Consider the following 12,992-nt stretch of genomic DNA (forward strand, 5'->3'; position numbering starts at 1 on the left):
GCTTTTCATAGAAGACGCTCTTAAAAGTTCATAAAGTGCTCTGTCTCCAGTGCCTCATTCTTCAGTGCTTTTTTTGGTCATAGCTTCATGATTTAAGGCCTGGAGGAACCAGTAGATCATCTGATCTGATCTCCTGTATATCCTTAGCAATTGCATTTCACTTTGTTACCCCTGGATTGAGCCCAGTAACTTCTGTTAGGTTTTAGACTATCTTCAGACAGGCTTCCAGTCTTAATACAAAGACATTGAGAGGAAGAATCCAGCACATCCCTTGGTAGTCATCTTCACTGCCAACAATTTGTTACTTATTTTCAGCTGGAATTTGTCTAGCTTATGCTTCCAGCCATGGTGACTTTCTCTGTTAGATTAAAGAGCCTGAGTATTTTCTCCCCTGTATGAGGATCCTGATATAACTTTAATCAAGTGACTTCTTGTTCTTTTTGTAGACTAAACAGATTGAGCTTTGTAAGTATCTCCCTCAAAGCATTTTCTCCACTCCTAAAATATTTTTGGTGGCTCTTTTCTGCACTCTCGTCAGTTTTCAGCATCCTTCTTGAAATGTGGACAGCAGAACTATACACAGCATTCCAATAGCTGTCTCTACAATGCCGTATACCGAGGTAAAGTAGCCTCCCTATTCACTGCGTCCCTGTTGTATATCCAAGGGTCGCTGTGGTCCTTGACACAGTGTTGTTCTGGGAGCTCATGCTGAGTTGTTTGTTCTTTGTGACCCCCTAGGGTCTTTTTGGAGCCACTGCATGCCAGGATGCAGTCCTCTATTCTGTAGATACAGACTGCATCCTTGCTGCAAGATGTATAGCTTTGCATGTGGCTGTATTTGCTGCATGTGACCTCCTGCTCATCATTATTCACCATTCTTAGCGAATGCCAGTCCGTTGTCTGCAGTTTTATCAGCAGTAATTTTTCCATTTACTTCTAAATCACAAATGAAAATGTTGACTAGCACCAGACCTCATAGAGCCCCGTACAAACACTGCTGTTTGAGGATGATTCCCTTTTGATGACCACTGTTCGAGACAGGTCATCCTTGATCCATTTAACATGTGCTGTATTGATACCATACATTGCTGGGTTTCAATTTGAATGTCGTGTGGTACAAAAGTAAATGCCTTGTGGAAGTTGAACGACATCTACTCAGTTACTTTTATCAACTCAGCTTGTAACTTCCTCAAAGAATGAATTCAGTTTTGTTTGCCAAGGCATAATTTTCCATGTTGACTGATGTTAATTATATTCCTGTCCTTTAATTCAGTGGTGGGTAGCCTATAGCCCATCAGGGTTCTATGTATTGCCTGTAAGACATTTTGTTTACCATCGCCCAGGCACAGGGTTGCCAGATTCCACTTGTTTCCATCTGCATAAGGTTTTCTTTTTTTCTTTTTCCCTGCCAGTATTGCTAAAGTAACATGCACATAAAGCAGTGGCAGATGAAGCAACGTGTTTGCTGATTGCACGTACCATTAATTGTGAGAGCCGTGTGTTCTCTGTGCATCCAGTCAAAGCACTGCTATGGTTCAGTCGGCACACCCCACAAATTCTAGGTGTGCAAGCACAGATAGCAGAACTATCCTATTCCAGGAGGCTGTCCTGGTTATGACAGTTTTGTGGCCCACTGAGGTGAAGGGGAGCCATTCATTCCTCCCATTTACTTGCCTAGTTTGCCCATGAGTACTTTATGTCTTTGCATTAAGGTATTTCTGCGAAGAGGGGATAGGCAAACTGATTTGGATTAGATAACGGACAGACTCCAACATTTGTACAAACTCAGTATCATCTGATCCAAACTAAACCAATTTTGTGCTTGAAGTTCATTCTTGCAATAATAGGGTATGTCTACACAGCAGCCTTATTCCAAAATAAACTATTCCGGCATAGTTATTCCAAAATAGCTTATTTTGAAATAACACTGCTACACACAAAAATGCACTTAAGCTATTTCAAAATATAGCATCTAAGCTACGTCTACACTGGGATGCTACATCGAAATAGCTTATTTCGATGTAGCGAAATTGAAATAAGCTATTTTGATGAATAGCGTCTACACATCCTTCAGGGCTGGTGCCGTCGACATTGGACAGCACTACATCAAAATAGGTGCTGCAGGGGAGCGTCTACACACAAAAGCGGCCCAAATCGAAATAAGGGTGCCAGGAACAGCTGCAGACAGGGTCACAGGGTGGACTAGCACTTCTGGGGTAACAGCAAGCAGCTCCCTTAAAGGGCCCCTCCCAGACACACTCAGCCTGCACAGCACGCGGTCTGCAGAGCCACAAGCACGCACAGCCCATGAAGCACCATGGACCCCCAGCAGCAGCAGCAGCCAGAGGCCCACACACCCACCCCTGGAGGACCAGTGGCTGCCCTGCTCAGTGCCATGCAGGAGGCAGCTGACCATCTTTTATTTGAGGAAGATGAGCTGCCCCCAAGGGATGAGGAAGAAGCCCTAGACCTTGCTGCCCTCCCAGCACCACCCCCCACCGCGCACGCCGCTGGCTGTGGAGCTACCCCACGAGCACGGACTGGTGGGAGCGGCTGGTGCTCGGCAAGTGGGACAACGACTGCTGGCTCTGGAACTTCCGAATGAGCCGGCAGACATTCCTGGAGCTCTGCCAGTGGCTCACCCCTGCCTTACGGCGCCAGGACACCCCCATGCAACATGCCGTCACTGTAGAGAAACGGGTCAGCATCGCTGTCTGGAAGCTGGCCACTCCAGATAGCTGCCGATCCGTAGGGCAGCAGTTTGGCATGGGCAAGGCCACCGTCGGGGCTGTCCTCATGGAGGTAAGAGGACACGGCGTGGGGGGGAACCCTGGGGGGAGGGCCAGATACACCCTGCACACCCCTCACCGGTGCCCTCTCATGTCCTTCCCCTGCAGGTCATCCGCGCAATCAATGCCCTGCTCCTCCGCAGGCTTGTGCAGCTTGGGGACCCGGATGCTGCCATCGCGGGGTTTGCCAGCCTGGGCTTCCCAAATTGCTTTGGGGCTCTGGATGGTACCCATATCCCCATCTGTGCCCCGGAGCACAGCGGAGGACGCTTCCTGAATAGGAAGGAATGCCATTCCGTGGTCCTCCAGGCCTTGGTGGACAGCTGGGGCTGCCTCTTGGACATTTATGTTGGCTGGCCTGGCAGCATCCATGACACCCAGGTGTTCAGAAATTCGGGCCTGTGCCGCTGGCTGGAGGCAGGGACCTACATCCCCCAGAGGGAGATCCCTGTGGGGGACACCACCATGCCCCTCTGCCTCGTCACAGATGTGGTGTACCCCCTCTGGCCCTGTCTTATGCACCCTTACACAGGCCATGTCACGGCCAGCCAGGAGCAGTTCAATACGCGCTTGAACCATGCGCGCCAGGTGGTCGAGTGCACTTTCGGCCACCTCAACGGGTTCTGGAGGTTTCTCCTCACCCGCCTGGATGCAGGGCTCACCAACATCCCCCAGGTTGTGGGTGCGTGCAGCACACTCCACAACCTCGTGGAGAGCAAGGGAGAGGCCTTCTTCCAGGGCTGGGCTGTGGAGGCTGGCAGGGCCGACGTCCAGCCACCTGCTGCCCCCAGTCGCCAGGTCGACCTTGAAGGGATCCGGGTCCAGGAGGCCCTGTGGGCCCGTTTTGACCAGGCTGCGGGGTGAACGCTGGCAGGACCAGCTGCGGGTGAGCCACCCACTGCACCCCCCCATCTTCCACAACACTCCCTGCCCCCACACCCACACTACAGAGCACCTGAGAGCACCCCCCCACACACACACTTCTGTGCAATAAATGTAATTTTTTTTAAACAAAACCGTGCAAACTGTATTAATTAATAAAAGAAGAAGGGGGGAACTATGTACATGGGGGGCAGGTACTAAACAGGAGCAGAAGAAAAACTATTTACAAGGATGGGGGGAATATGTCCAAAGGACTGGGCCTTGGGGGGCAATGTCCTCAGCCATGCACCCCTTATTGTCCTGCGCCTGGTGTGGGGGGGCGCAACCCACGTCTCGGCCAGAGGCCCTGTCGAGGCTGCATGGGGGCCAGGAGAACCGGCAGATAGGGCCGGGCGGTGTCTGAAGGCCCATGGTCCCCCTCGGTGGCAGGCCCCAGGACGGCGGATGGTGGAGGGACAGCAGGCGGAGCGGGCCAAGGGCCGCGCGATGTCCTGGAAGGTGCGCATGAAGGCCCCCCAGGCCTGACGCTGCAGGCTGGCAAGCAGGGGCGGGTCCATGGATGCCTGCGGATGTCTCCAACGCTGTCGGGCTCGTCCTGGGGCTGGCCTGTGCTCCGCCGAGGGGCTGGCCTGCTGCAATGGCCCCGGTGGGCTGTCCAGGACCCCAGACACCATGCCAGTACTCTCCGGGCCCTCCCATGGTGCAGCTGCGGAACAGAGGGGGGAAGAAGATTGGAGAGAGCCATTAGTCTGGGCCCTGCCTGTGGCCCTTGTCCCCCCACCCCTCTGCTGCTGGTTCCCCGTCCCCGTCCCCCGGAGATGCTGATGATGATGATGATGTGTGTCCAACCCCCCCCTCCCCATGGGGGACCCTAGGTTCTGCTCCCCCCATCCCCAGGGATGGGGCATGGCGGTGTCCTGCTGGGGGGCAGGGGCTGATGGACTCTTCTGAGGTACATTTCACTGCTGTCCTCGGGGCCATGGTCATCTGGGTGTGTGGAGGGCTCTCGTCATGTCTCTTAACCCCTGGGGTGTGCACCAGGGGGGTACATACCTGATGGTCTGCTCCCATGGTCAGGGGACACCCATCGGGTGGATGCCCTGCTGGAGCTGCGGGAGGGGAGGTCGATTTGGAGCCCCCCATTGCTGGAGGACTCCTCCTCCTCCTCCGGTGTCCCAGGGGTGGGCTCCTGGGGGGGGCCCTGGGGTGCAGGGCTGGCCTCCAGGGCGGACTCCGTCTCCAGGGCCTGCTGGGGCTCATCGGCCCAGGTGTCAAGGGTGGCCGGGGGTGGGGAGGAGGTGTACCAGGGGCCCAGGATTTCCCGGAGCTCCCTATAAAAGGGGCAAGCGGCAGGGGCGGCCCCAGATCGGCTGTCTGTGTCCCGGGCCCAGGCGTAACCCTGCTGCAGCTCCTTTTACCTTACTCCTGACATGGTCAGGAGTGCGGGCAGGGTAACCCTGGGCAGCCAGGCCCTTGGCCAGCCGAGCGAACGCATCCGCATTCTGCCTCTTGCTCCCCATTACCTGGAGCACCTCCTCCTCACCCCAGAGCCCCAGCAGGTCCCGGATCTCAGCCTCTGTCCAGGAGAGGCCCCGCTGGCTGACAGGCTGGGAGCCCTGGGTCCCCTTGGGGGGAGTGCCCTGTGGGTACTTGGGGGGGCTGGCTGCCATGGTTGCTAGGTGTTGGGTTGGGGCTGGTGAGGATGTGCAGGCTGGGCACGTGGCTGTGCTGCTGCCTGCAAGTGCTCTCAGCTTCCTGCACAGGAACTCGGGGGCTGCACGCGGCGACCATAGAGCTCGGGCTGGAGAGAGCGTCTCTCAATCCCTCAGCTGATGGCTGCCATGGAGGACACCGCTATTTCGATGTTGCGGGACGCAGATCGTCTACACATGCCCTACTTCGACATTCAATGTCGAAGTAGGGCGCTCTTCCTATCTCCTGATGAGGATAGCGACTTCGATGTCTCACCGTCTTATGTCGATTTCAACTTCGAAATAGCGCTTGGCACGTGTAGACGCGGCGGGCGCTATTTTGAAGTTGGCATAGCTATTTCGAAAAAGCCGGCTAGTGTAGACGCGGCTCTATACATACAAAAGCTTATTTCAAAATAGAGCCATTGAACGCACTATGCCTTGTTTCAAAATAAGCACTATTCCCTATCTTAACAGCAACTATTTTGAACTAGCTATTTCAAAATAGGCAATATTCCTTATGAAAGGAGGGTGACCAATCTCGAAATAAGTCAACAGCTATTTTCAATTTGTTTCCTTTTTTTCCCCCTGCCCCTTCAGGCACATTACAAAATGGCACAGAAGTGATGACTACACAAATCCAAAATTGTTCGACGTGCTGTGATCAATCTTTTGGAGTTCGATTTTTGCCATGTGTGTAAAGATACAGCAAAATCGATTTCTCTGGGCTCAGCTGTTGACCCTGGTACTCAGTGCTATCGTATGGGGTAAGGAACATCAGTGCAAGCCCAAAGAGGCCCGATTTACGTTAGGACAGAAAGTCAATTCTGATACGTCGAGTCTAGCTGTGCTAATGGCGTAGCTGGAATTGCGTATCTGGGATCAACTTTGTTCCCTAGTGTAGACCAGGCGTTAGGCACTTCCTTTTCATCCCCAGTTATGAAGACATACCATCCTTGATTTTGCTTTCACTATCTTACAGAGCTCAGCTTCTCTCCCAGGGCCAGTGACTTGCCAACCTCCAACTCATCATCCACGTAAACACACAAAGCACCAAGAAGAAACTGAGCAAATATTTCCGGAGGTAGGTGAGAAGACCCTTGCCCTTGTTGCATCCTTTCAATTGAATTTCTCAGTTTGCTAGTTAGTTCACTGACCCAAGGCAGAGTGTTGGGGAGAGAAGTCAGTCCTTCCCTGGAAGGAGTCCATGAGCATCAGTGGGGTCATACGAGGGTTAAATTTTGGCCCATTGTGCTCATAGGTCAGCAGGTTGCTTTGTTTTCTCTGGAGCTTTGACATTTGCTGTGAAAAGGAATATAGCTTAATCTCCAGCCTGTCACCCACCTGCCCCAGAACAGGCAATTCTTTTGCTTGTGCTTTTTATTCTTACTGAATTCACACCAGAAAGTCACCTTTTCGGCGTGATTATTGCTTTCCAGTTTAAATGTCTGTAACCCATTTCAGTCAAGTGTTATGACTTTGACACTATGTTATTTGTATGTGTCTAAAATGCAAAGGGAGAAGTTCAGCCCTGTCCAGGGGGAAAGCCCAAGGCCTATTTATCACTTAGCTTCAGTGGTGCAGAGGTTTTGGGCACGCTTGACAGGGATGGCTTTCACTCAGCAATGGTGCTGCTCCTGCGCCTCCAAGCCTTCCAATGAAAGGTTCCCATTCTAATGATCTCTGATTAAGGGTGCGTCTACACTAGCCAGCTCCTTCGAAGTAGCCGGCACAACATCGAAATAGCACGTGTCGCTTCTTCACGCACCGTGTGCTATTTCGACGTTGAAATCGGCATTAGGCAGTGAGACATCGAAATCGCTATTCCCATCTGAAGATGAGAATAGCGCCCTACTTCGACGTTCAACGTCAAAGTAGGGCGTGTGTAGACGATCCGCGTCCTGCTACTTCGAAATAGCGGGGTCCTTCATGGCGGCCATCAGCTGAGGGGTTGAGAGATGCTCTGTCCAGCCCCTGTGGGGCTCTATGGTCACTGCATGCAGCAGCCCTTAGCCCAGGACTTCTGGCTACTGCTGCTGCAGCTGGGGGTCCATGCTGCGTGCACAGGGTCTGCAACTGATTGTCGGCGCTGTGGATCTCGTGCTGTGCAGGGCAAGTGTGTCTGGGAGGGGCCCTTTAAGGGAGTGTCTTGGGGCTTTGCTGGCCTCTTATTTTGACGGGGAGAGCTTGTATGTGTGGACGCTCCGCATTTCCTTCCGGGGCGGTTCCTTTCAATGTTCCCCATCACTACTTCGATGTGGAACGTCGATGGCACCAGCCCCAGAGGACGTGTAGCTGATACATGCCAAAGTAGCCTATTTCAATGTCCTTACTTCGAAATAGGCTACTTCGATGTAGTGTGCTAGTGTAGACGTAGCCTAAATGTATGGTGTGTTGCACGTCAGGTGCTGTAAAAGGAGAGACATGGATTAGTTCCAGAAGAGCAGATGCACCAAAGATTTCTGCCAATGAAGAGAAGTATAGCTTAGTTTATTTTTTCCAATTCTCCATTATACAGGTTGAACCTCTCCACTATCCAGCACTCTCTGGTGTGGAAACATCCAGCATCTGGCATGGTTTTAGTGAGCTGGATGTCCACTTATCATGGGTGTGGCCAAGCTTCGCATGGTCCCATTGTTTGTTACCAGCCACCAGTGTTGTGTCTCAGTGTTCTGTGCTGTTATTTACCTTAATATTTACCCCTTAATGTCTTCTAAGAGTCCTGTAAACCATGGAAATGTTGCTAATGCTGCTAGGCGAATTCTCTTGTTTGGCACCATCAGGTCCTGATGTTTGGGAAAGATGCAACTTGTACGTTGTTTTCCAGTAAATAGATGTTTGGATGACACTCTCTGAAATTCTTTTCTTTTCATCCTCTCAGCTAAATCTCTCGTTATAACCATCTGGACCTACTGCCACACCCTCTTCTCTGGTCCTCCACATAACAAATAATTTCTTTTTTCATTCCACGTAAAATACAGCTCTACGTAACTTTTCCACTCCTGAGGTATCCTTCCTTGTTGTGCTTTAGATTGCCTCACTCTGCCAGTGTTCTCACCCTTTTGTTATCGTCTCCCACAAATGCCTTTGTCCATGTGGCATTGCATCGCTTCCCTGAAGATACCCACAGAGCCCTTTCCACATATTTGGAGAGATTTAAAATTCAGCTGAGTCTGTGGCAGTTGCACAGAAAAGACAGTTACCTGCTTCCGTAACTGGTGTTCTTTGAGATGTGTTGCTCATGTGCATGGCAAGGTAGGTGTGTGTGCCCACACATACCCAGTTGCTGAAAGTCTTTTTTCCCCTAGCCAGTACCATCAGGTTGGTGTGGTGCCTCCTGCAGTGGCACCAATATGGTGACCAAAATATACACTGCCTGGCCCACTCCTTGCTTACTTCCTTCTTGTCGGCTACTCCGACAGTGGGGAAGGCGAGTGGGTTTTGGAATGGACATGAGCAACACATCTGGAAGAACACCAGTTACGGAAACAGGTAACCATCTCTTTTTCTTCGAGTGATTGCTCATGCGCATTCCAATGTAAGTGAATGCAAGCTGACATTCGGAGGTGGGGTCAGAGCCCTGGAACAACTGCAGTACGGCACTGCCCACTGCAAAGTCCTCCCTAGCGTGTTGTGTAATTGCATAATGGGCCACAAACATGTATGGAGGACCAGGTGGCCACCCTACAGATCTCCTGAATTGGGATATATATGGGTCAGGAATGCTGCACTTCTGTCGAATGAGCTACCAGCAAAGGAAAGCACAAGCACAGGGAATTCCAACAACCGTCACCATGGCAAGAAGGAACTGAACGGGGAGTAGGTCGGGCAGTGTATATACTGGCTGCCATATTGACATCAGTCCAGTCACTGAAGCAGTTTTGTCTAGTGTTGTGACCTTTTCTTTCAGGTTTTCATGTTGGTGTGAAAGCAGAGCAACATCATCAGCAAAATCAATGTCCCATAGCTGTTTGAAAAGTATCCACTGAATGCTTTGTTGATGGCCATCTGTCGTCCTGTTCATAATCCAGTCCATTGCGCTCAAGAACAGGAAAGGTAACAATAGGCACCCTTGTCGCACTCCCGACAGAATGCTGAAGGATTCTGTCAAGACTCCACTGTGAATAATGTGGCATGTCAAGGGTTCGTAAGTTGAATGAATTGAGCTAATAATTTTGCGTGGGATGCCAAGGGGTTGCAGCAGTTTCCACAAAGTGTCTTTATCAATGCTGTCAATGGCTGGACTGAGCATTAACAAGGGAAAGATCACAATGATGAGAATTAACCAGCCCAACACCACCACCACCACCACATTGGGAGGGGATGACCTGAAAGATGTGGAGCAGTTCACCTACTTGGGGAGTATTATGGGCATAGATGGAGAAACAGATAAGGATATCAATGCCAGGATAGGGAAAGCAACAGCTACGTTCAAGACTCTCCCTCCCGTATGGAGCTCACAAATAATATCTGCAAAGAGGAAACTGCGGATCTTCGACACAAATGTGAAGAATGTGCTCTTGTATGGATGCAAGACCTGGCGTACTAAAAAGTCTTCAAATCATAAGCTACAGATATTCATAAGCAGATGCCTGATGTACATCCGTCACATCCAATGGCAAGACTCCATCACAAATATGGAGCTTTGGAACAAAGCAGAACAAGAACAATTTGATGTTGAAATCAAGAGAAGAAAGTGGGGATGGCTAGGTCACATCCTCCAGCATAGTCCGTCAAGCTCTCACATGGAACCCGCAAGGAAAACACAAAAGAGGAAGACCTTCAACAAGGTGGAGAAGGTCTACAGAGATTGAATGACAACAACTGGGGTACTCCTGGAGCCAGCTAGCAGTTTTGTTCCAAGACAGGGTGAAGTGGAGGAGACTTGTAGATGACCGACACTCCACACGGAGTACAAGGGTTAAGTGGTGGTAGTAGTAGTAGTCGTATGTCGGCGTCACTCCAGTGGGTACCACACCAACCCGATAGCTACCAGTTAGGGGAAAAGGAGTTCAGGCAACTGGGCATGCGCAGGCTCGCATGCCTACATTGGAATGCACATCCCGTGAACAATCACTTGAAGAATCTTGTTGATTTGTGTTAAAATAGCTCCCTTAGCATGAGGCACGTGAGCCTGAAGCAATTAACGTGGGTTCTTAACGTGCAGCTACAGGGTATCGTTTGGGGGATTTTTTGCAGTGTGGTCATACCCTTTGATCACTGTTTTGGGGACTTGTAATTTAATTTCCACCTTTTTGTATTTTCCCTTTAATTCCTTCCACCCATTTGTCCAATTCTGCCATGAAGTGGGATTAGGATTTCCAGTTTGGTACCCATGGATTTTACAGCTCCTGTTATATTACCAGTTTTGTATGCGGAACTTCCTTATTGTTCTTAGCCCATTTCCCTGGTCAGAGCAAACTTAAAAATGGAGATAAAATGGTAAACTGGGAACACTTCTGAAGTATTTTTATTCTATTGGTTTTCAAAATGGGCTGTTTTTTATTTTAAGAAGTCCATAGAATTTAATAGATATTTCAAATTTGAAGTTATAATTTTAAAAAAAATCAAGAATTTAAAAAAAATATTTTGAATAAAAAAAGCATTAGGTTTTTTTTCCCCGATATATCACTGGGTAACAATTGTGATTAGTCAAAACTGACAATGAAAAAAAGAAAGGTAAAGCAACCAAGAAAAATAATTTTTTCTCTTTGGAAATTTTTAATAACAAAACATTTTGGGAAAATCATTTTGAAAGCTTTCTGGTTTTGAGAATTTTCAACTGAAACTTGTTTCTTTTTTCCCCTTAAAAATAAATGTTAGAAGAAAAAATGTTGACCTGCTGGGTTGGTTGATGGACTCTTCTTTCTGGCCAAGCAAAGATGGCCAAAGGCTTGTTGGCTGAAGGCTCTTGGTGTGAAAACAAGATTTTCATCTTGATTTTTCTCCACAGTTAATTTTTCCCCTCCAGTCTGTGGAATGAGTTCATTTTAAGGACAGGAATTGGGGTTTTGTTTTTTAAGTTTTGTGCAGCTTCACTTTTATTCAATTTCTCTGTTGCAATTCAACATGCAGAGCTATTCCCAGCCTCCCACCAGAGTCTATGGAACAGAAGAATCTAAAGTGTTATTCTTCTTCGTTGTCTGGTGTGTGAAGACGAGAAATCTTACGAGGAAGGAGATAAGATTATTTTCCCTACTATTTTGCAGATATTCTTCCTTCTGTTATGATGTCACAGTATTGACAACCCTAAGCATTAGAAAAAAATAATGATTCATGAGCTGGTGAGTTATATTATAATATAATTATAATTACATAGAAGTCATTTAGATCCTGTGGTGATGGACAGTAAACCTCTAGGATGCTACTCTTCTTAAGAGTTTAAACTCATCAAGACCTTAGGAGTGTGGGGCTCTAGAGAACCTAATGTGGCAAATCAGTTCCACCATTCATGGCTGTCTGTGCTGCATGGACATAGGATTGGTTGCTAAACTATTTTATAATAGAATAGGAATAAGTGGCTGAAATGTTGGAAAAATGGAAAGAAATTGACAGAAACCAGATCTCATGTACCAATTACAAGTTGCACCTCCCTGGTCTGGCACCCTTGTGATCTGACCAGTCCCAAACCAGGGAATTTCCTGGACCAGAGGAGGTTAATGCAGGCCCATCTGATGCTATCTTCCAGGCTGTGCTCCCTGCCACCAAGGTCTGCTCTCAGCCTTTGGCTGCCAAGCCTGAGCTCTGCTCCTGGGAGCACAGTCTGGGCTCTGCCCTGAGGCCCCGCTCCCGACCGCCAGGCTCCAGCACATGGCCTCGTCACTGAGCTCCAACCTCCCAGCCTTTGGGCTGGTTCTCTAGTCCAGCAACATCTGTGGTCCTGCAGCACCAGTTTTTCCCCAAGTACTCCAACCCTGGAACACCCAACAATGCTGGACCACAGATGTTGCTGGGCCAGAGAGCCACAGACTAGAGAAATTCAATCTGTACGAAGATCATTTGATTAAATCTGAGTATACTCCCTGTGAAAAAGTCATACAGAGTTTTTAATAGTGATGAAACCAGCAAGATTCTATCAAAGATACTTTGAAAAAAAAAAAACCCCAGCATCTGAGACTCAAGATCTTGTCCTTTTAAATTTTTAAATCAGCCTATATAATTGAATGGAGAATTATAGCCCTGTATAGAATTCTACAGGCTTGTTTAAGAATTCTGCAGAACAGTTCTCATTTCCTGTATGTCTCATTAAAATGCTCTCCCATTCGCATGCTATGAGAGCACCTCAGAATCTTTAATGTCTGTTCTCCAAACACCCACTAAATAGGAAAATGTTATTGCCCCACTTTCTACAGAAAAGAAACTGAAGCACAGACAAATGAGGTGATTTGCCTGAGGCCACACAGGAAGTCTCTGGTGTAGCAGGATATTGAACTTAGCTCTCCTGTTACCTATGGTGATGCCCTAACCATTGGGCTGAGCTTCCTCTTCCTTATCAGTTATTTTTCACTGCATTCAGACTTCATTAGTTGCTATCCAAACTCAGGGACATTATTCTTCTGCCCCAAAGAGCCTACACTTTAGCCCTTTTCCATGAGACCCATAAAAAAGGTGTTTTAGAAAACATTTTGGA

General features: G+C 48.9%; 1 protein-coding gene across 1 annotated transcript in view; it reads left to right on the forward strand.

The window, feature by feature from the left end:
* The window catches only part of LOC142010364 (uncharacterized), a 115,395-nt gene that overhangs the window by 75,473 nt on the left and 26,930 nt on the right, over positions 1–12,992 (forward strand). Inside the window, exon 9 of the mRNA XM_074988681.1 lies at positions 6,345–6,446. Within this exon, the coding sequence (XP_074844782.1) occupies positions 6,345–6,446 (102 nt within the window). The remainder of the gene's footprint in view (positions 1–6,344; positions 6,447–12,992) is intronic.

The sequence above is a fragment of the Carettochelys insculpta genome, chromosome 3 (genome assembly GCF_033958435.1).
Source record: "Carettochelys insculpta isolate YL-2023 chromosome 3, ASM3395843v1, whole genome shotgun sequence".
Classification (NCBI taxonomy): domain Eukaryota; kingdom Metazoa; phylum Chordata; order Testudines; family Carettochelyidae; genus Carettochelys; species Carettochelys insculpta.